General features: G+C 32.0%; 1 protein-coding gene across 1 annotated transcript; it reads right to left on the reverse strand.

The window, feature by feature from the left end:
* Positions 1–285: 285 nt before the first annotated feature.
* On the reverse strand, positions 286–19,253 carry LOC144467692 (histone-lysine N-methyltransferase SETMAR-like). The gene is made up of 2 exons (XM_078176606.1): positions 19,250–19,253; positions 286–857 (listed from the first exon to the last, which is right to left on the reverse strand). The coding sequence occupies exons 1-2, from the start codon at positions 19,251–19,253 to the stop codon at positions 286–288; spliced, it is 576 nt and encodes a 191-aa protein (XP_078032732.1).
* Positions 19,254–25,220: the final 5,967 nt, after the last annotated feature.

A 25,220-nucleotide genomic window follows, 5' to 3' on the forward strand; every position in this document is an offset into this window, starting at 1 on the left:
TGCTATAAAAATACTGAATTAAGTGTGATCTAAAATTAAAAATTTTACCATTTAAGGAGTTCTACATGGAACGAAACAAATGGTAGTCTGAAGGCGCAAGATCAGGCCATGTGGTGGATTTGACAAAACATCCCAACCCAGTTCCAATCATTTTTGGCGAGTGGTCAAAGACGTGTGGGGCTTTGCATTATCATGGTGGAAAACAACACCCTTACGATTTGACAATACCGACCGCTTTTCTTGAATTGCATCGCTCAGTTTGGCGAGTTGTTGAACGTACACGTTTCAATTGATCGTTTGATTTGGTGGCATATGTTCAAGGTACAAAATTCCTTTATAATCCCACCATAATATAAACTGACTGGCAGCATAATCTTTTTTTGGTGATTCTCTGCTTTTATCGTTGTTATAAACTATCCACTTTTCGTCGCCAGTAATTAGGCTTTTCAGAAATGGATTATTTTCGTTGCGTTGCGTCAAATGAATTTCCTTCAGCTTGTGAGGGATCCATAAATCGAGTTTCTTGACATAACCAAGCATTTTTAATTCTTTGCCAATGCACTTATGCGATACATTGAGCTTCTCCGCAATATCACATGTTGTGCTATGACGATCTGAGTTGATAATGGCCTTGATATGGATCTCATCGACTTCAACTGGACGGCCACATCGTTGAGCATTTTTCAGCGAAAAATCACCAGAACGAAATCTGGCAAACCAATTTTGACACTGCCTTTCTTTCAAAGCTTCATTTCCATATACGGCACATAACTTCTTTCGTACTTGCGATGCGTTCTTGCCTTTTCGGAAGTGATACAATAAAATATGTCTAAAACGCACGTCCTGTTCTTCTATTTCTAATTGGAATAAAAACAAAACTAAAGCACTAATTGATATAATTTTTTTACTAAATTAAAGGTAGAAGTCCAAACAATAAGAAAAAATTATAGGTTAGATGCTTTGACTACGTTAATGAAACAAAAGAAAGTGTAAAGTCCATCTATCGACAAAATCCGCAATTACTTAGTTGCCAACCCAATATGATTGAATGTAAATTAACGTGTAAAGACCTTTATATTGCAAACAAAGATATGTGAAAATCGATTAAACGTGAAACATGGCAATATCGGTAAAATTGTTTATTTAATTCTAAATTAATTATATGTACAGCATATTTTATATTATATTATTTACATAATAATTTTCGAAGAGATTCAGACGGTTCGTTCATTTATCAAATTGTCTAATACCACGAAACAAACTAGAGCAACTCTTGATAGGATAAATAAATCGCTTTTCAGTAAAGTAATAACAATTTGCTTCGTATATATATAATAATAATAGAAATAAATTATCTAAAATGCATGTGTAACAATAAACTGTTGAGTACATATGTATAATAATAAATTGTTTAATATACATGTATATCAATAAATTATCCAATACATATGAATAAAGATCAATTGACTAATATGCACATACAGTAATAAATTGTCAAGTAAACATGTATCATAATAAATTCTCTAAGATATATATTTTTAATAATAATAAATGATCTTTTATTTTATTGCCAAAAAAGTTGTTATTTCATAGTACGTAGCTCAAAATGAAGGAGATTTAAAAAGTTCAGATTTAAATATAAAAAGATTAAATGTCTTTTTATAAATATAATATTATAAATATAAAGAGCTAAATATAAAAAGTTGAAACTTAATAAAGTGTATTAACAGTATAATTTAAGAAACTTTTTAAATACAGATCGGATGGTGAGCTGGAACAACTCGCTTTAATCGGCGACCTTGTAATTTGCAAAAAATACCTGTTCGTCAAGTTACATATCGCATCGTTACTTAATAATTTTCTGCAGATTAATAAACGAACGCTCGATTATTGTTCGCTGTCAAATTGAACGGAGTCATCAGAGTCGTTCGATAATTCTATCAACCGGTAAATTAAAAGCGACTTACAGGCCTGCTCCCCGTACGCGTAGCGTCCAACGTAAAAGCCAACGAACCGGTGAAAGTGAGCACTGCTTTCCCTCATAAGAAAGCTCGCATCTCCCTCGATAGTCTCCTTTAAACGCATGCATTACACGGTTATGTCATAACCGAGCCGTACACGAGCGAGAAAACGCAACACGCGTGTCCGCGCACGTGTTACAGCCGCGCCGCTCTTATCGTCCATTTACTTTACATCCTGTTCAATACTATGATTCATAATTACCCTGTCGTCAATCATCTCTGTCTATTTAACGATTTCATCGGGTGCCGAAAATATTTTTCGAGAATTATCGTAACAAGAAAAATGGCTTTTATTATGTGAGACACGGGGTACCGTGCACTGTCAATGAACTTTCGGAAAGAAATACAATGATTCACTCATTTGTTTACATATGTCCTTTGGTAAAACAAACTGACTTGTTTATATGAATCAGATACTATCAGGTAACAATATCAGATACATCAGATAATGAATATATTAATCAGAACTCTATAATGATGCAAAATGCGTGTGAATTTGTATTTATTTATTTATTTATTTATTTGTATGTTAGTGGATATTTTTATACTCGTTGAAGCAAAAAATAGTAGTTCCCGTTCCTATAATGTCGTTCATAAATTATTTAAAAATTACAGTTTTACATATAACTTTATATTCTGTTTAATATTAATTACATTATATTATTAATTCTTGCTGGAGGAATTCTTTGAAAATAACAATCAAAATAATTTCATCCACGATCTGCAAAGTAGAAGATTATTAAGATGAATTTTTTAGAAAATATGTATAATTATTTTCTTTTATCATAGAGCTTTATGTAAATTCTTATTTTCATAAATTGTGGTATAAAAATTAGAATGTAGAAAATATTTTCCACATTTTCAAGATTTACATTGCGGATTTTTATATTATATTTTATATTTATATTTTAAATATTGTACCATTTTCTCATGACGAACTAACGAAAAACGATATTGTCTAATCTTAAAATTAATTTTAATCCTTTGCACTCGAGCAGTGACACTGAGACATCACAAAAATTGTTACAGCATATTAAAAAATAATGTTTATATCATCAACGTATAGATTCAGAGAATTGTTGCAAGCATAACTGTTATTCGAGTTACGAGACAGATTTTATATGCATAAAGTACGCTTTATTAAATAAAATCGAGATATTGAAAGTCAGAGAAATTGTTTTAGATATACAGTTAAAATAGTTTCGAGTGCAAAGGATTAATATGCTTTTAGAATTCTCATAAGTTATAGATATAATCCTAGTTAATATTATGCTAAAATAAATACGATACGATTGTATCTATCACTAAAACAGATAATGCATATTTAACACTGCTAAAATTTTACATCAGTCTTAGATATTTCATAGAAATTAGCGGAGAGATACCATAGAAACGCGTTCTTGCGCATCATAAAATGTTAACAACAATTACTACCGACTGAGCTTTCGAGAAATGTCTCTAATTACCGTTACGATTCAATTTTAAGCGAATTTTAACCCTTTGCACTCGAGCGATGACCCTGAAGCACTATTAAAATTGTTACAGCAGGTTCCAAAATAATTATTTACATCATGAAAAATTATATTTTAAAAATTATTAAAAATATAACTGTTGTTGCATGGGTTACAAGATTCGATTTCACGTGCATAAAATAAATTTTGTCATATAAAATGTCAGAAAAGTTATTTTAGAATTATACAGTTGAAATGGCTTCGAGTGCAAATGATTAAATAAAGTACGCTTCAGAAAACTAGCACGATATTGGCAAATTCCCGCTATTATCGGATTCGTTGCAGCTTCGAACCAGCTTTGGAATCCAGTTGAACGTTCCGGTGGTTTCCAAAAATTCGCCGGATGTACCGGCGGACAATTTCGAAAACGGTTCGCGTGGGCCAATTCGGGCCGGCGAATTTTCACTTCGTCGTGTGGCTTGATCCCCGCCAGCCCAGGCTGGCAAGTAAAAGCAGGAGACTAAGCGTGCGCTCCTTCATAAGATACCGCGTATCCTCGCCGCGATACGTAAAGTAAGGCGGGCACTTTCGAATTGCATAACCGCGGCCCGCGCCTTCATTCGGTTATGTCAGAAGAAAGCTGCCGAGAGGCCTGCCTGGGAAATGTAGGTAGGATACGCGCCACATACGTACACACGGCCATTACTGTCTGCCTGCTTCTCTTTAAACGTTATAAATAAACGCGCTAGCTTCTTGCACACGCTCGGGTATCGGGGCCCGATCGACGACGGGCCCAGACGAGACGTGAGGCCGCCATTCACGTGTATCCTCGAAACCACGAATTAGTTTATATATTGAAAAAATGTTCCACCAGGCTTACATCAAATGCCCGGGGGAATATTTTTGATAAATAAACTAGTGACGACTATCAGACTAATGATGAATATGGGAGGCCGCCATTCACGTGCATTCTCGGAACCGCGAATTGACTTTATTTATATATCAATGAATGTTCATTGACATATATAGGCCTTCTCTGTGGTTTTTTTCATCTAGTTGCAAACGATCAGACTACACGATACGCGAGATACAATGTCCTTTGAAAAATATCATTCTTCCGCTTCTTTACATTCAAACGGCGTTGCGACATCTTCGTTGCTCGTACAACGCGATTCTTTGAGCAAAAGAAACTTTTCAAGGAACCGGAGAGATGGATCTCTGGTGAGAGAGTGTGAGTCAGAATTATTGTTCCTTCCAAAAATGTGTTCAACACTTTATCAGTTATTGCAATAATCTCAAATGTTATTTGATTTAGTCGAATCGAAAGTGAAATGTCGAATTGCTTTCTTGATGTTCTTAGTATTGCGCATAATCTAATTAATAGTTTATAATAGTTTAAAATAACAGTTTAGAAGAAATAGAAATAGAAATAGTTAGAAACAAGTACAAAGTAAATAATTCCGTCGCTATATTGTATATGGGAGGCACGACGTTCCAGGTGTTAAAATGCAATTGAAAAGTCGTTATAGATGTCTTGTAATTACTACAAACAAGTAGTCTTCATAAATTATGCAAAAAATTAAGAATGAATAAAATAAGAACAATTTCAATATTAAACATTAATGTAGACAGCACATAGAAGATTAATATTCTCGTTATAGAAACACAGGAAAAGAAAAATGTTACTAAATACTAGTTTACTTACAATTATTAATTTGGTAAATAGCTTTCTAGTTACATAATAACAGTCAAACTAAGCACGTTCTGCCAACGCTGTATAATATAAATCGCTGGTTAACGTTTAACAACCACATGTGTCTTCACATGAAGGATTTGAAAAAGATTCTTTGAATACTTTACTTTACTGTTAAACTAAAAGGAAAATGTTATTGCTCTAACTAAGTTATTCTCTTCCCTAAAAGTCTCTTGGATATATATTCTTGTATAATTCTATTTTTGAAAGCTTTCAATCTTTTAAAACTATAATATCGCAGACCAATTAATCTAATATTTTTTTACAATATTTTATTCACTTTGAACATTGTTTAATTGAAGCAATTATACATTTATTTGAATTCTATAATAGATAGATTGTCGTCATTTAATACTTGTATGAACCGAGCTCTGAAAATTGTATTCAATAGTAATAATTATTATTATACACTAAAATAATAATTAATTTTATAATAATTGTTTAGAATCAGCGATTAACAGCTGACTCTTTGATGAGCCCAGTACGTCGAGAGCAATTTTAATACCAATAAATAATTCATCCGGTATCAAGCTCCGTGTAGGACTGCCGAATACCATTCAATGTGCAATTAATGCAATCGATGCTATGAAAAGCGATCAATGGAAATTCGTCCGAGACGTCCGGTCGCACTGACAAACATTTCGTCATACAATCACGTGCATAGTACGCGGACGACACTGCACAAGATAGTTCACGGATCTCGATTGAGTTTATCTTCGGGGCAATTAACATCGTGGAGAATAGACGGTAGCTGGCGTACCCCAATATTAGAGTAACACAATCAAACACGTAATACACCTTTATAATATTAAGATCGCGTGCATAGACGGAAGCTAAAAATCCTTTGCCGCATTAATTATTACGACACGTCGCGACGGTACTCGGATGATCGATATCAGCTGTCATCTAGCTCATTATCTTATTAGGTCAAACGAGGAAATATCTATTGTTCTACAGTAGTATCAATAATTATAGGCTTATAGTAACTTTTACAATCTCGGTGACATCTAAACAAAAACGAAACGCCATATTTTTATATTTCTATATTACAAATACTAGAATATAGACAAAATATATTGAATATTTAAAAATGGCAATAATGCGTAAAAATAGCAATAAGTAAGTTGTTCAATTTATCACAATATCAGCCCATGTCAATTTACTTGCAAAAGAAGCGATTTATTAGTCGCTTATATTAGTTCTATTTAACGCTTGTATTGGATATTAAAGGCCAGTTCACCAATGCTTATGAACGCTAACTGAAAGTGGCTACTAACGATTTAATTGAGAAGCAAGGTCGCAGGATATGAATTGACTGAGAAGATCGCCATGTTTGCAAATAGGTGTCGTTCAAATCACTGTAATTTAAATGGCATGTTAGCAAAAGTTAATTTCGTTGCGAATTATGAATAATTCTGTGCAGCAGAATTTCAAAATCTGAACGATATGACTGTATCCAGAATTTGAACAACGTGCAATTCTAATAAAGTAACCCATAACTACTACACACCATTTTGTTAGCTCTTTCATAGCTGAACCTGATATTAAAGGTCTCGAAATTATATATTTACAATAAAATGTAACCTAAGAATTTAGTTACTGATATAACTATTAGATATAATGTATAAAATTATAGTCTCTATATGCAATGTATAATACTTCATATGGTTTAAGGCAATAGTAATAAATTAAATAAAATATACAAATATAATTTCCTTTCGTTTTTGTTGAAATGTTAGAGAAAATGTAAAAGTTACTTTGAGAACTATTTATAACATTGTAGGTGGCCTCTTTCAGCCGGTACACCCTGTGAACTTATATGTATATGTCTATTTTCTACTACTTCTAATAGTTGTTAAGTTTTCGCTTAGGTACCACTAACAATGTAAAATGTTCTTTGAGTTTATAATTATGCACACCTCCGTATTAACTTAATTAAAATAACTAAGTACCGTTATTTATGGTCGGAAAAATAAAATATACTTGCGTGCGTTAAACAATTGATGTAGAAGCATCATTATCGCCTTCAGGTAACTTGATATTGTTTACATAGTTATTTATACAATTTCAGTGTCGAGGTTTTAGTTAAATTCTAGTAAACATTGTTTATGAGCATCGTTTCTTTTAATAATTATGTATAATTTTATGGAAAAATTTGTCAAAGTTTATGAAAATTTGGAGAGTTTGTGAAAAAGGTGAAGAAAAATCAATAACAACAAAGTATCTAAGCAAACTAATGGGTTTCAAAAACTATAGAATAGAGAAACCATAAAATGAATACAAATTTTAGAAGCTATGTAAGTCTAGTCTACTAAACAAATTGAATGTGCAACTTTTTCCATATGATAAATGTAATTTGCTTTAAAATGGTCCAATGTGAGATGCTATTACTTCTTTAAAATCGTACAACGAAATATAAACGAGATCAAATAAGGTATAAGAATGATGTACTAAAACAAATATAAAATATAAAATGTAGAATGTGGAATGTGGAATGTAGAATGTAAAATATAGAATGTAAAATATAGAATGTAAAATATAGAATGTAAAATATAGAATGTTGTAAAATGTAGAATATAAAATATTTCTTAAAATATTTTCTAATTATTCTGTTTTTCTAAACAAACAATTCCGTACGCGTGAATGCTAAATTCTGTATAACATCCAAGATAGAAGATTTGAAAATTATTACCATTCTTCTACCTAAAGCTATTGCGATAGTTGCAAAAATAAATAAAGCATAAATCGCAATAGTTGCAAAAATATCGAATTTTTCAACGTAAAAAGTGATCGTTTCGTTGCCATCAGTAGCCGTTCGACTCTTCCGCTAACGATAACATTATCAACTTCCAAATAATATAATAACAGAAAAATACCTCGGCTAATTCTTGCAATGCCATAACAGCGCTCCACGTTTCAACCATTCATTTTCGTCCTAAATGCATAAAATCCAGTGTCTAATAATAATTCAGCATGACAGCGTGAACAGAGGAACAATGAATATCTTGACACGACGGCGGCGTCGGCATTCCTGCAGCAAGTCTTGAAATCAGTACGAAATGTTGACATCACTGACCTTGTTTCCCTGGAAGATCGTTCGCAAGATTTGCAAAGGCATCCGCTGAAAATCTCCTCTCGTTTCTCTCTCCCCGGCTGTTTAACCATTCCGTGCTGTGCAACGGATCGCAATGGTGAAAATAGAGGCAACAGGATATACCGGGTAGGGAGGGGTGGGGAGGCTTCGTGTCACGGGTTGAAAAGATTGGAAATAAAATGTAAATCGGTTGTAAATCAGGTCGGGCGCGTGGCACCGACGTGGGACCGTTCCAAGATGACAATTCCCCGTCGGGCATGACAAAGAGAGCTGGGTACCGCCGTTGGGGGTTAATTGTGTTTAGAGCAAACAGGTATCCAGATCAAATCGGGGACTCAGGTGGTCCTGGGCGTTGCCTTCAGATGCCGACGTGCTTCCACTACCTTTTCGGGAGCTTCTTATGCTACCATTACTTTCTCGAATGGCAATCTTTCCAATGTTATGGCTGCGGATACCTTTCCGAGACCGAAGATGTTGCTGAAATTTCGAACCTTTTGCGCTCGAAGCCATTTGTAACTTTACAACTATAATCACGGGCCTGGGAATCGTTGAAATAAATGATTTGAGAAATAATTGTTAAGACAATATATTGTTTTATTTTGCTACATGTTGTTTGTAATAACAATACGCTGATTTATACATTATATGCTGAATTAAGTAATTTTTGGAATGATATTTTGTTAATTGAATACAAAACGAAGTAATCTTTTACTGTGTTTATTATTTGATCAAGAATTTATTTAAATATTTTGTCAAATACTTCCTAATTCCATGTTTATGTTTAATCTATCTTTACCGACTGTAATGATTTCTTATATAAATATACAATATTATATTCTTTTCATAAATAATGACAACAGAATTTCATTATAACTAGAGAGAAAGGAATAATGTTTACAATTTAATAGGTTATTCCTAGAAAAATTACAACAAGTCTTGCCAAATTTCGGTAAGTGATTAATGTAAAGATATAGAAATTCAAATAAAAAATCTAACAGTAATAAGTGTTGAAATATGAATTATAGCAATTTTTTGAATCAGGTTAACAAGTTGCGTATGTTTTTACAAAAACAGATAACCAAAAATTACGCAAATGTAAAAGTTGGAAGGGAGATTCGAAAATATAAAAATTTATTTATTACTGACGTGTTTACTTTCTTTATTGATACTCAATATGTTCTCCATCACTATACAAATACTAGCCATGAATATTACTCAATGAATAGTACTAAAATAATATTAAATAATTAGTGCACTTAAATTGATATTTTGATTACGTTAGATGTTTATAATTATTTCTATTTACCATCGGTGTATCTAATTATAAACATAATTGTATTTATATTCATAAAATTATTACACTTCAATTGATAATTTGAATACGTTACATATTTATGATATTTATGTAAACTCTTCACAGAATTTTTTCCATAGCACCTTTTTTAATAAACGCTCTAAAATAACTTGTTTCGACAAAATTTTTATAACAAAGATTCTAAACTATACAATCAGCATGGACACTTGAATATTGTTTTCATACAAATTCCACAGAGAAAAGATACTCGGAGAAAAGATACCACAGAGAAAACTAAATATTTGAGGCCAAAGGCTTTAAAAATGGATGATTTGTTTCATTCTCTGTTTAAATTTTTTTATCGACAATCATCGATCACAACGTTAAAATTGTTGCCTTCGCTGCGATATCGCAACTCATTGTCCTGATAACTGGCCGAAAACTGATTAATCATGTAAATGACAGAACAGAAAAAAGTGCAGAGTAGTTTTTACGGCCAGCTAAAATTATGTAATCGTTTTTCTATGCAGATGACTTTCAAACTCTATCTTATGAAAAATTAAACCTCGAAGGAGTCTCTAAATACGAAGAAATTATTGTCATGGTCGAACATGCCATATTTAAAAATTGAAGATTTAAAAAATGAAACTCTCGTCTTGCAGTAGCTTTTTTTACTGTTTTATGAAGAATTGAATTAACATTATAACCAATGTTATAATAATAAACAGGATTGTAAAATTATAACTAAAAACATATATAAATTATTATATAAATGAAACGAAAGGGTTTGAACTTTCAAACGAGCCTATATTAATTATTGTACCATTTTGTTGCGTGAAATTATAACAGTCCAAACATTGAGCACTTTTGGAAAATCGAAAAATTATTAATCGAATACTTTCCCTAACTGAGGTATTTGTGTAAATAATATATGAGCCGTTCATTGCACAAATTGATTGACTCCATAAAACAAAAAGTGGAGAAATGCAATAAAATAATGTATGTTGTTTTTTTGGGAAACTCCCTTTATAAGTTACATCGATATAAATATTGTAGAATGCATAAATATAAATGTGACTTTCATCTAACGGTATGTAATATTTCTAAGAAAAAATAATCAAAAGGTAATCGTTAACAATGTTACCATTTTTATGTTACTGAAAAAATTAATCGATTTGACGAGTGAAAAAAGTAATTTTAAATTCAGTGTTTAAATTCTTAAGTTTCTTAACGCAGAAAAAGAAAATTATAAGATATTTTTATTACACATTTTTCATAATAATGAATATTAATGGTTCTGTTATAATACATTATTATTTGTTGATAATTCGTATTGAAGAACCATCAGATGATTCACTATTTTGCACATCCTCATTATTATTAGTTTCACTCATCTCGATTATTTGGTTATAATTTAATTTCTCTAAACTTACTGACAACTTCAAATAATTGTTTATAATAATTCAAATCAAAGAACGATCTGGAAGTGATGTTGAAGAGGCCGAGAAAATATGTAATTCTGTAAGACTGGTAAAGTTAATTAAGCCTTATTCTTGATAATAATTAATTTGACTTCACAGTAGGAGTTAAAATATACGAAATAAAACTTTATCCTTAATGATAATTAATTTGACTTCATAGTAGGAGTTAAAATATACCAAATTGGACTTTAGTCTTGTCAGGATTTATTGTGGAAAACGCGATTTTAATAAGCGCATGAAAGGAACAAGCGCACAAATCGACACGCTTACTTATTTATATATACATTTAGACAAAAGAAAAATTAATGTTACCGCGGGATCAAAAACACGCATATATATAACATTTTATATATGTAGATACGCTTCGGAGGGAAGCGCAAAACTGTTTCCGAGCTTAATTCGATTCATTAATAATAATTAAAATGATGCATTTTTGATTGATAAAAGTAAGACAATGTAATTTAAAACACTGCAAAGATTAGATCAATCTAAAAAACATGATAGTATCAGTCCCCATTTATTTAAAAGTGATTTGAGATAGAACAAAATATGAAGTTCTGCATCCGACAATTGACACAGAAAATTTTTATTTTTCATAAAAATCCACAGTCTGTCCATGATAAAATTAAAACGTATGACCTGTTCACGTCGCTAGTAAGGACACGATGAAAAATAATACATTTCTATGTAATCCGGATCAGGCGAATGACTTAATTGTGATCCATCGTTCGATTTATAAATATACCTTTGCAACATTATTACAACATTGAAATAAAAATCGTAATTCCTTTATTTATTCATTGCAACTGTGAAATACGCATAGGTTGCAACAGAAATATTGATGCGTCCTCGCGCACGCGTATTTGTATTATATTTTTTCCTCCGTGAGGTAATACGATTGCACGTAATTGTCATATTGTTAATGCGCTCAATGCTAACTTCTTCCTCGTCGTTAATGTGATTGGCACATACCACCGCGATACAGGCCGTCACGAATTATCCGAAGTATTCATAATACGATGAAAAGTAATCGCTCGCCGCGCGCCTGAAATTAATCAGTGGACTAAGAATCAATTATAGAGGCGGTAATAAGGAGCAATTAATGTTTCATCTGTAACGGAGATTAGCCGAACGCGTAATAAAACAAAATCGATCGTCCTTTGCGGAAATTATCGAATCACTTTCGAGCCGGTTGGCGCTTTGCGTAAACCGCGATAACTGTGTTAAATTAGCGAAGTATTACCTTATCTCCGTGCCGGCGTGTAGAGACAGTAATGAACTGTCATTCACGGGTAGTCATTGTTTTTCACGAGAGTTACAGTTTATCTTTCGTGTGTTGTTAATTATACTTTATACAATTCCACTCTCTGTAGCCGGCGTTATCAGCTTTTTTCCATTTCCCATTAGCAATTGCTTTCCTCCGTGTAATTTTCTTTCTTTTTTTCCACATGTGAACTAAGTTATTTATGCCTGGCAAACGAATCTACCCAGACGTTCAATTAACCTCTTACCATACTTTGACGAGTCCGACTCGTGATGGAAATTACTAGTAATAAATAATTAAGCATGGATGTTATTCTGTTCTTTGAAATTGGAATGAAATGGTAATACTTTGTTATTAACACTTTCCACTCGAATGGCGACTCTGAGGCACCACTAAAATTATCTTATTATTTTTCAAAATAACTTTTATAACGATAAAGTCTAAATTTAAAAAATTGTTGAGTAATAAAACTGTAGCTGAGTCGCAAAAATCAATTTAGCACGCATAAAACTGCACTTTGTTGCATACAAAGGAAATATTATAAGACAGGTATTTTATATCAAATTTCCAGTTAAAATGGCTTCGAGTGCAAGGGGTTAATATTTAAGCATTTTAGTAAATTCAGGCACGGAATAAACATTAATGTTCTGTTCCTTCTAAGAAATTATATTAATTGATAAATTCCTAATTGCAGTGACTGTGAAGAAAGAAAATGGTACGGCAAGGGGTTAGTTTTTGAGAAACTAACGATTGGGAGTTATAATAGTGTCTCAACTTCTATGGGGGGAGGGAGTGCAGCAAGCAAGCCGGTAAAATAAAGATGATTTTTAAAAATTGTTTTACCGCGTAAAACGTTGATGAAATTTTCTGTTACTTATACACATTCTTCGACATTTCGAATATATTCTCTTTTTTTCGTTATATTTTATCATATCGTTATATTTATTTACCGCTGTATTTTCAAATCGTTATATTTTATTTGAAATAATAAATCTTGTTTTCCATAATCTTCTTGGTCAACAGTATTGGTCGGTGTGCAGAACAAAGAGTAAAATTGAGTATTGTTATAATAGAAGCGCGCGTCATACAAATCTAAATTCAGTCTTCAAAAAATTCAAAAAGAATGATAATACGCGACCCTTAATTATTTTACAGTAATTACAAATCTGACGTAAAAGTCCCGTCCTTGAGGGGTTATCAAATGTCAATATCATATGAGTAGATTGCGAATTTTCATGTCACATAAAATTACGCCCATTAATTATAAAAAATATCAAATAAATAGCAAATTTTCCCTTTCATTACTGACTCGCATAAATTAAAGATAATATATCGACATATTTAAATTCCTTTTATATTTCAGAAATGCATAACATTTGCAGTCTATGTATTAATTAATAGGACGTCGGATATTGTAGTTTCTGATCGTTGGTTTTCCAAAACTGATTAGAGATATCTGGGAAAATGACCTTTTGAAAATCAACACAACAAAACATTTTCATGCAATTCACTATATCGTTTCACTGTATCGTTTCAAAGTGGAAAGTTGGAAAAAATAGTTTAGAAAGTCCTTGCAACAATATCACCGAAATTACCATAGTATAGTTTTACCATATCTTCAATGTTATGAACAACGTTACACACGTGCAGAAGATGTTGCATGCCTGCGTATTCAAATGAATACGATAAACGAAGACTTAAAATACGATTAATATTCACGAAATGTGACTAACAAAGTGGAAAAAAATATTCTACACGGACAAGATAGCTTGAAATTTCTTTACTGCGTTGTTTTTTTCCTGCGAAGTAAAAAGCTATTTCCGTACAGCACATTTTATAAATTCAAGGGCAGCCGACGTTAGTGTTTAAAAAACTAGGTCTACAAAATCGTGTGTATATATATATATATACATATATATGTTTATTATATGTTATACATACATTTATATTATATATTATATATATTAATAATTATTTATATATATTTACATTATTATTTATATATATAATATTATAAATGTAACCTTCAAAAATGATTTATAAAATTTATATATACAATAAATCAATATCACGTTTGAACAATATAATTTCTTGAAAAGAATTGTTTACACCTTCTTAATTATATATTTCCAGCAACTCTACAGATTAAATTCTCTCCTACTGACCTTCAGCTTGTAAACAAAAGTGAAAAATTTGGAGGCAGAAGACACAATTGTTTCAAGACTTGTGGCTCGTTTTACAGTTAATGATATTTATAAAAAAGAGCGCGCGTGGCACGAGTAATCATATCTACTCCTTTTAAATGGTCTACTTTTGTTTAAAAATGCTTTATTTAAATACTTGAAGAGAATTTACTGCATATATGTATATTTCTCGTAAGAAATTATTACCTCTTTCTTCGAAACTGATACTCGAAAATTATTTCTGACTTAACACACGTGTCATTATTTTTCAAACTAAAACATAGAGGCATTATAATTGTATTAACAATTACTGAACAATAAATAACATCTTTCGTGATGTACCTGCATGATGCAGCGTAAAATTTGGTTTTGCATTCTATTAATCTTGCATTATGGTCGACTACGTAGACAGAACGATTTGTTATATTTATTAATATATTTTTCTACAAAAGTCACACGAATATGAATATCATATATAAAAATTGTAACGAAGTACAATAAATAATGTATGTACACTTACGTGCACGATAATATTGTAATTTTCCTCCTATTCATCTATTATTCTTTCGTTTCTGAAATCTTATCAAGCAATCTTATATAAACGAGTGCTACAAAATTAATAATATCATACAATATTAACTATAATACTTTGAAAAAAAGAGATCACAAGAAACATTTATATGTTGAAAAAATATATATATATATATATATGAAATATCATTATATGAAAAACCGAAATATATTTATTCGCGAAATAATAACTAACGTAGAAGATGATTAGAACAAAATTGAAAGAATTTAGTTTAAAATTACAATAAAGATAACATTTAATAAAAGCTTGTATCGATATACTTTCCGAAAAAACAGTGCAAATCTTTTAAATACCATAATTACCAATAGGTTGGTTACGTCTCCTGAAATGCGCCACCCGAGTTCAAAGGGTTAATTCGAAACGGTTTCACGCGTGGAACGTTTACTCAGCCTGGAAGCTCTCGTTCCTTCTACGACGGCGAGGCCGGAGGAACGAGGACGAAGAATACGATCCTGACATTATTTAACCTGGCCAGAATTGCAATGCTCCCTTGGAGATAGCCGAGCTGTCTCCCGGATCGCGTTGATCGAGGAAGAAATACCTGTGCCGCGTGGACGTGCAAATGCGTGCTCATGATTGTCACGGAAATAGGTCGCCGGTGTGACGCCGCGATGAAAGGAAAAAAAGGAATCGTGCTAGCCACTTTCCTTCTCATTCGCCGTGGAAGGTGTCGCGGACTGTGTACACGCAGCAGCGACGTTTACTTGCCCTCGGCGTAAATGCTCGTTTGAGCGGCTTTAAAGCAGCTGCGTTTAACTTCCTCGACTCCCTGTTCGCTCAAAAGTCATTCCTTCGCAGGTCCCCTCCTCTCGTTTCAACGCATTGTCGTTGATGCAAGTTTATGCCCACGACATTTTACCCGAATCGTGAAATTTCAGTCGTTTCGTTCAAAAATCCTTCCATTAAATGGACCGTTTATTTTGAAAATGGTGTAAGTCCATTTTCTCTTTTGTTTCGAGAAAATTAAAGGTTAACATATCTGTTAATTAAAAAATTTAGGCAAATTATATGAAGTCTGGCAATGTTTCTACTGTTTTATCAATATGTAATTTGCTTATATAAATTGGTTTGAGGCGTATTTTATTAAACTGATGTATACTTACGGACTGCAAATGGACTTGCCAATTTTCAAAATTAGACAATTGTAAAAATCGTTGAATTTCAATTTTGAAAAATCAAATATCACTTAAAATATACTTCATATTAATCCAATTTTCTTTACAAATAATGACACGACATATAATAGATGTAGTATTTTTAATTTTAGACGCTAATTAAATTGTTAAAATTACAAGATATTTATAGTATTTACTTACGCTTTGCACGTATCTGTTTCGAAATATGCGTGATGCACAGGATCAGTATATAAGGACAGTATATAAGGTAATAACTGCTTGATGTCTTTATATTTTTCATAAGTAATAGGCCTGGCATCTTGGTACAGGGGTGTCAGAGCGATGTTTTCAAATTTTAGCGGTTTTTCAGGACGTGTAGATCGTTTTATAGTTTTAAATTCTTTTTCCTTCATCAATGTTTTATATAAAACAGTGTACGGTGCACATTTGAGAAACCTCATCCAACATATTTGCAACCAATTTACATGTTCTCCATTAGTGTTTTTTTTCTTATCTGTTTTTAATCGCATTTTGAAGATTTTTTATTGAAACGACATTATCTCGTTTCATTTCATATAAAATGAATTTTTCTACATTGTGTTATTACGTCATAATAATCCTGTGGTGTGTATAGAATATTCTTTTTTTGCAATGAGAAAAAGAATTTTCCTCTATGAATTGGACTTGCACCACTTTCATAATCGATGATTATGCAATTTCATTTACCGACCAATTTTAAATTGTACAAAACATGGAAATTTTTTAAGAAATTAATCACGGATACATACAAAATTTACATTATACTAAGCATGAATTACGTAATATTTCATTTTTTTCAAGAATGGACTTACAACACTTTCAAAATAAACGGTCCAAATATTTCTAAATATTTTTCATTGACTCGAAATCTTGAAAATCCTTGTCTCATATATTGTCGTCGACGCAAAATATGCTGTAACCTGTTTTTCTAAGAATCTTAAAATAAATTTATCCTTTGATTCTCTCTCTTTTTTATAAATACTTGCTAAATAAAATAAATGTCAATATACACTGTATACGAATTTTCTTATTTTTTACAAATTCAGTATGAAATTAACAGAGAGAAGAATGACTTAAAAAATGTTTTCATTCGAACAGGTTGTACCCCTCTATTGGTAATACGAAGATGTAACTGACTGCGTATAGAGATTAATTAAAAATATAACAAAATTGGATAGACAATACATTGAATAACGCCTTAAACGCAGATTTGTATTAGTATAGGCAAACGATGTCTTGAAATAAATAGAATGCATACTGTATTACACTTCAATTAAGTAATTGTTTTTAACCAATGCATATCAAACGGACTTAACGCTTAACAAATTACATAAAATATTATTCGTACGATGTAATCAGCTTCAGTATGTGTCGCAGATCATTTCCCTCTTTATTAACAATGATCGAACTCTTATAACCACTTGCACGAATTACAATCGAACATTAAATCAATTAATTTTTAAGTGGACGCTGGTTCATTCTTATTATTTCCTCGTAAAGTATTAATATAAATACATTTTTCATTCTGCGACTCCAATATATTCTGTAATAATTAGACGATACACACTATGATAAATTGGTTCAACAAAAATCTGAAGTAATTGCATTTAGTTTTTAATTTTCAGACAATAATCTACAAAACATTCGATAATAATCTACAAAAATTTTGATTTAACATTTAATTTTCGGGCACTGTGCACACTATGATCGAGAAATGTTTTTAATTTTCACGAACTCTTAGAATACAAGATCACTGTCACAAAACAATGTAGCAATAAAGATTCGTAATTCAATAATACACTCCGATCTAATTGATAATTAATTTTGAAAAAAATATGATTCTTAAACTATGCGCAACGCGTGAAAATTATTGCCATTCAATGAATTTCTGAAAAAAGCATAACAAATAAAGCATTTGAAAATTTTCTGTCAAGTTAACTCGAGAAATGAGCACGATCTACAAACTGGCATCGGACATTATCGAAATGAAGACATTTTTTTAAGAAACAACCGAAGTGTGTGTTATAGGTAGTTGAGCAACGAGCACTTGGAGAATTAACGATCGGAAGCTAACAAGACGAGCGGCGATTAGAAATTCAATTGGAAAGTATCTGTTAGAACAAGATATGTTATCACCGTCAACTAGAAGCTTAACTCTTCTATGGTGTATCGTCAAAACCGTGTGTTAAGCTGATATAATTTCCTTGTTACCACCTTATTGGTGACAAATTTATTGACTGTCCGTACTTTTAGTTAGTACATCTTTACTCTCTTTTGTATTGTTATATATAATATTAATTATGTTCGTAATTATACATAATAAGATCAATTATATATATATTATGTATAACGATATAAAACTGAGTAAAGATGTATTAATTAAAAGTACGCAAAGTTAATAAATTTGGCACCGATAAGGTGGTAATAAAGAAATTATATAAGCGTAACCCTTTGCCGTACTATGACGAGTCTGACTCGTGATTATGATTTCTCCAATAACCTGTTAAGTATGAATGTTATTTCGTCTTTTTAAGTCGAAATAACACTGTTTTCTTTACACTAATATTTAAGCGCTGAAGTAATTGTAAGCACATTATAAATATTAATTTTATTTCTCCTTTTTTTAATAATTTTATTACTCCAATTGGAAATTATTTAATCATTGTAACTGCGAAGATAAAAGTACTGTAAGGTGTTAATACGCGGTTTTGACGATACACCATAGAATGGTATGGTGTATAAAGTATACACTATATACATATAGTATATGCAATATATACATATTTTTTATAAGTTTAAAAAGATGGTCTTACAGTCAGGAGCTAAAAGTGTTCCGAAAATATCTGTCTCGGATAAAAATGATTTTTTTTTTTAATTTCTTCCTTTGTTCAACAATGCGAATAAAACAAAAATAATATACAAGTTTTCTCTTAACTTAAAGACTAATTTAATTATTGCCTACCCATTGTTATGATAGATGTATAAAACTCCGCAATATAATTATAAGCCTTTTATAATTCTCTCTAATTAATTGCGGAACAAAAATTGATTGTTATAACTGTTTTCAACATTCTGATTATAATAATGTCCGAATTTTTTTTTTAATCAGAGTTATGCGACCCGAACACCATTTGTTCAAACACCGGAGGAAATTCTCGGAGAAAGAATGAAGTCTAAACAGTGTCGAGGACAAAGACGCAACAATGTACAAGAAACATAAGGGTTCAAACTTCAAAGTTGAAAACGCGTGGAGCGATCGGTTTCCTAGACGAACTCGATTCTTATGCAGAAATATGCGAGAATACGTAGTCGCTAGGGATGGGACCCAGTTCAATATATATTTATGAATTCAAGGCAACCCAAATAACCGACTTTCCTTTCGTGGGTTTAATTACTGTTCAAAAACAACGAGGTTTCGTCAAGTATCCATGCCGTGTAATCGATTTATAAATAAGGAAGAGTTGAATTCTTTAGAAATACGAAGTTGCGAATAGAGCTATACATATATTTAAATGAACTATACATAGAATAATATGTTTTACATGTATATATATATATATATATAGAAATTTCGGATACTATCTCTCTCTCTCTCTCTCTCTCTCTCTCTCTCTCTCTCTCTCTCTCTTTCTCTCTCTCTCTATATATATTATATTATTATATAATTGAATTAACATAGCTTTCGATATCAACGCTTCTAAATTGCAGAAGTCAGGGTCATCTGAAAATCATAGTACAACAACTCGTTCAATTAATTTCTTCGTCAACAATAGCTCCACAAGTCAAAAATACAAGGCGCCATCATAAAAAGATCTGGAAGATCATAAATTTCAATAGAAACACAATCACGATAAATAGTCGATTAAATACTGATTATCTTCTATTGGAAACATTTTTTGTCAGATCATCCGAAAGTGCTTGAAAAATCGATGACGACAGTAATCTTGCACAATTATTTAAAACGCGATTCCGTCACAGCAAAATGAGTTCCAGCGAGTCACGAAAGTATTCGTATGCACTCAAATGAAAAGTCTGACGAGAGTCCCGTTAACAATTACATAACGACGTTATTCCTGCGTTAACATACAACGAACATTCGAAGCGCCTTCGATACCGTAAACAATACTTGCGACAGATTTGTTGCTACAGTGGGAAATTTTTACTCCGTATCTTTACTGTTTGTTGAGTTAATGAATTTATAGGTTTTTAATCAGTCAGAACACTTACTTTAGATAATTTGTATAGCTTTATTATTAATTGTTATTAAGTGCTTAATTTTGACGTCGCAAAAATATTCAGACATTCTATACGCTTTACAGTTTAAGTGCCCTGCTAAGGTAAATACTTGATGGCAATATTTGTAAACATATGATGTAACCACTATCTCATAGAATTAGTTTCACTTTAAATTTTGTTCGTGTTGCACATATTAGCTGTGAATATGCCACGTAAAGAGAATAATACCTCGTTTAATGTACGCCTACTTGTTATCTATCATCGCGAAAAAGGAAAATCGTATAGAGAACTCGGTATATTATTAAATTTGAGCAGGAGCACTGTTGCGGACATTGTACGAAGATATAATCATGAGGATGGAATTGAATCTATCCCTTAAAAAGGTCGCCCAAAGTTTGCTCAACGATCGCGATAAATGTAATATTATTAGGAAAATAAAAGTAGACCCTACTTTAAGTACCACAAAATTGCCAGCAGAGTTTTTTGAGGAGACCGGCAAGAAAATTCATCCCGAAACGGTACGTCGGATGCATCATGAAGATGGATACTCGTATCATGGCAGAGTTGCCCGAAAAAAGCCATATATTAACGCTATTAATCGAAAGAAGCGATTACTCTTCGCTAAAGAATTCACTTCTAAAGAAGAAACATGGTGGAAAGATGTAATTTTTGCAGACGAAAGCAAATATAATATTTTTGGGTCTGATGGGCACAGACTTATATGGCGTAAAGCTAATGAAGAGCTTCTTACTTAGAATCTTAAACCAACGTTGAAACACGGTGGAGGAGGTTTGGGGTTGTGTCTCAGCTGCTGGAGTGGGTGAATTAGTTTTTATTGATGGAATTTTAGACAAAAATAAATATTTTAATATTTTGAAACAAAATTTACTAAAAAGTGCTATTAATGTGAACATTCGTAACAATTTTAAAATTTGCCAAAATAATGACCCCAAATATAAATCACGTATAGTTCAAGAATATTTAGTTTATAATTGCCCAAAAGTATTGAATACTCCTCCACAATCACCAGATCTAAATCCGATTAATTTATGGGATTACTTAGATCGTCGAATCAGAATGTCGACAATAAAGTCCGAAGAAGAATTAAAGTTGCGATTAACCGGAGAATGGTCACGTATTCCATTAGAATATTTAAATACAATTATTTTTAGTATGTCTGAACGATTAAACCATGTAATTAGGCAAAAGGACAATTCAACAAAACGTATTAGCATCGATTTATTTTTGTTAAAGTATATGTGTATTCTTAATGAACAGATTATAATTTGTAAATTGTCCGAATATTTTTGCGACGTCAAAATGGAGCACCGGTTCATTTAATATTAATTAAGAATAAAACTATACAAATTATGTAAATAAAACTTATGTTTGTAGAATCTGAAGTAAGTGTTGAGTAAGTAAGTAACTGTTCTCTTTTGACTTATTAAAAACCTATAAATTCATTAACTCAACAAACAGTAAAGATACGGAGTAAAAATTTCTCAAATACGATGGTGTCCGAATATTAATGCGTCCTACTATAGCTTCGTCTAATGGGCGCGAAAGGAAGATCAAGAGAAGGAGTAAAAGTAAGCGCGAAGTACGAGGTCGTATTGTAACAATTTGATTTTTTAAGTAGTCGCCGTCGTCGACGAATAAAAGTGCGTGAGAGGCTATCGCGCCCAAGAACTGGGTCAGACTGCTGGAACCGTCGATGTCGAAAAGAATCGAGGACGAAATGGGTCAGCGCCGGAAACGATGTCGAAACGGATCGCTCGTCTAGCCGCGCTTTCTTCGTGACCTTCCTCCCCGGTCTATAAATAAGCGTGTGCGTATGTGCGTGTGCATGCGCGGCCGTGAGTACACGTTAGAAAGACACGGTGCGTGCGAGCTTACAAGCGCGTATATCGTTTGTGCAATAATTGTTCCGAGCGGAATATAGGTCGGCGCCGAACAGTGGTCTAGGTACTTTCGACTTCGCCGGCCGCGCGAACGGTGGATCCCATCGCTACGCGGCGTTCGAGATCGTTGGTTTCTACAGCTGATCAAAATCAAAAATTTTATCGTTTCATGTCACCCAATTATCGGTTCTATTTCATTATTATATATATATATTTTTTTTTAGTGGCCGTAATAGCGGTGAAATTGTAATTATCCCCGGGCAATTTATGTAAGCCAGGGGAACAATCTTTGATAAATGAATTTTAGTAACTATTACTTTGAATAAAAAGAAATGTTTAAAAAACTGTTGTTTCCTCAGTTCCTTCTTTGCCCCTATGATGACAATTTAAAAAATGCATTTGCTACGTCTTAGTAACCTGTATGCACGCTGAAAATTTCATCGAAATCGGTTCACGATGACACAAGCTATAAACAAGGATCGCGAAAATTGTAGCATTTCTCAAATTTCAACCAAACGCGGATAATTTTTACACGTTTCAGTGGCCTGTAGCTTGACTATGTGTCAAACGAATTGAAAAAAATTTTCAATATGTATATAAATTATCGAAAAGTACTAAATGAACTTTTAAATTTTCATTATTTGCACAGATAAAAAAGTTAAAAGAAATAACAGCTTTGTAATACATTTTTATTGTAAGTAACAGTAAATTTTCATATTGGTTTTATGCATGTGAAATGTCGGGTTCTTGAACGAATAGTGCTAAAGTAATATCTTTGTTAGGTATACAGAGTTTTGATAACATTCCTTTTGGTAAAATATGACTTTGCTGAAGACTGTAAAAGAAGTTATGGTATAATTAACAATAATAATTGTTTAGCTGATATATGAAATGTTAGATCTTTATTATATATAAAACTTCGCCTTTCCGCTTACTATTGTTAAATACTATATGCATTTCTAACTTTTACTATGCATCATCCATTTCCTTATATTATATTTTTGTATAACATAGCAAATGGAAATTGACATGTTCCCCTTTGCTTATTTTATAAATTGAAATGTCTGCAAATGCATTGGAACATTTTTTCGTGATTGATTCTAAGAATTGATAATTTAGATATCCTTTTGTACAATGACGCTTTAAACTTTGATGTACGATTTTTTACTAATTTTATTAAGCATTAAATAATGTCCAGTGAATCAACATGAAAATATTATGTCATTGCCTCGCTATGTTCAAAGTACAGTAATGTAATTTCACAGTTACGTATAACAATTCACTTTATGTATAATTACATAATTATATACTATGTATAATACTTTATGGTCACATGTAAATTATACACATTATAATTAGTCAGCGGAAGTTAATGCATTTATGGAAAAAATAGATAAGAGAAACACAGACTATTGGAAATACGAAAAAAATGTATCAGTATTTGTTTTATATTTATTCAAATTATTAAAAAAGAGAACACACATTTGTATTCAACTATTGTTTTACATGTGTAAACAATTTTTATTGTATATAAAAAATTGCAAAAGCCGCGTACCTGTTATAATTAACGGTTATTTCACTTTTTAGGTACATTTCAATAAGAATATCGTGTAATTGTTAACATCCTATTAGTTGATAGTTATAGCCTGTCGTAAAAATCTAGAATCCTTTCACGGATTTTGCATAGGAATGATCGCACTTTCATTTTACACTAATTGCTAATATTTTATCGTCAAATCCAGAACAATTAGAAACACATAAACATAGAATGAATAAAAACTCTAACCGAGTTTCCGAACGGTTTCAATAAACAAGAAATTTCCATGTCGTTGGTAACAGGAAACAGTATGACTGAAAATGCGTTTAATATCGACAGAAATATATATTTATATTAGAATGTGATATAATTTTCAGATATAATTTTAACTAATATGGTCAGTTTGGTATTAAGAACATAAGTAAATTGGAAACTTTAAACTTTGAATTCGTTGTAATTTAATATAAATTATTGAGAAAATGATTAAAATATTAAATTAGAGAGAGAGAGAGAGAGAGAGAGAGAGAGAGAGAGAGAGGAAGGTTTCTTAAAAATATAATACGTGATTCAAATAATTAAAAAAGTTTTAAGTTCTCGCGAATCAAATTACAAGGAATTCAAAGATCCCAATTTACTTACTCTCCAATTTACTTACGTTTCCAACACTAAACCTACCATATTAATCAAAATGACGGTTCTCAAATTTTTTATTTTCAAATTGTTGAATTCTTAAGAAACAAGTTTAATAAATTCCTTCGCACGAGATTGCATTTTAATAAATCTAAAATATAAATGAGTACAACAAGCGAAAACTCCAAATAAATTCATTTTTGCTACCCTTATAGAGTAACGCGCATTGTTCGCTTTCAGAGCTGGGTAGTTTTTACTGTTGATAAGCATGATTTTTTCGTGAGGCATTAGTCGACGTTTGGCCTACTGTGCCAGACGCCACGATGCGCCAGAAATTCGACTATGCTCCCCGGTTCGAAGCACGCGATCTATCGCGGTGACCCAACGTCGCATTTGTCTTTCTAGCTAGGTTTTTCATTTGCAAATAAGCTGCCATGATCGACATATTCCGTGGAAAAGAGGACGCGCTCGACCGTCTAACCGCGGGCACCTTCTTGCGAATGAACCGGCAAACCTGTCGCAACAATGGATGCCACGTCTTTTATTCAAAATCTTGTGTTGGCAATTGAATAGAATCATGGCGAGACTGAAAGTACCGTTTTATTTTCGTTTAAATTTCTGTAAAATTT

The sequence above is a fragment of the Augochlora pura genome, chromosome 3 (genome assembly GCF_028453695.1).
Source record: "Augochlora pura isolate Apur16 chromosome 3, APUR_v2.2.1, whole genome shotgun sequence".
Taxonomy (NCBI): Eukaryota; Metazoa; Arthropoda; class Insecta; order Hymenoptera; family Halictidae; genus Augochlora; species Augochlora pura.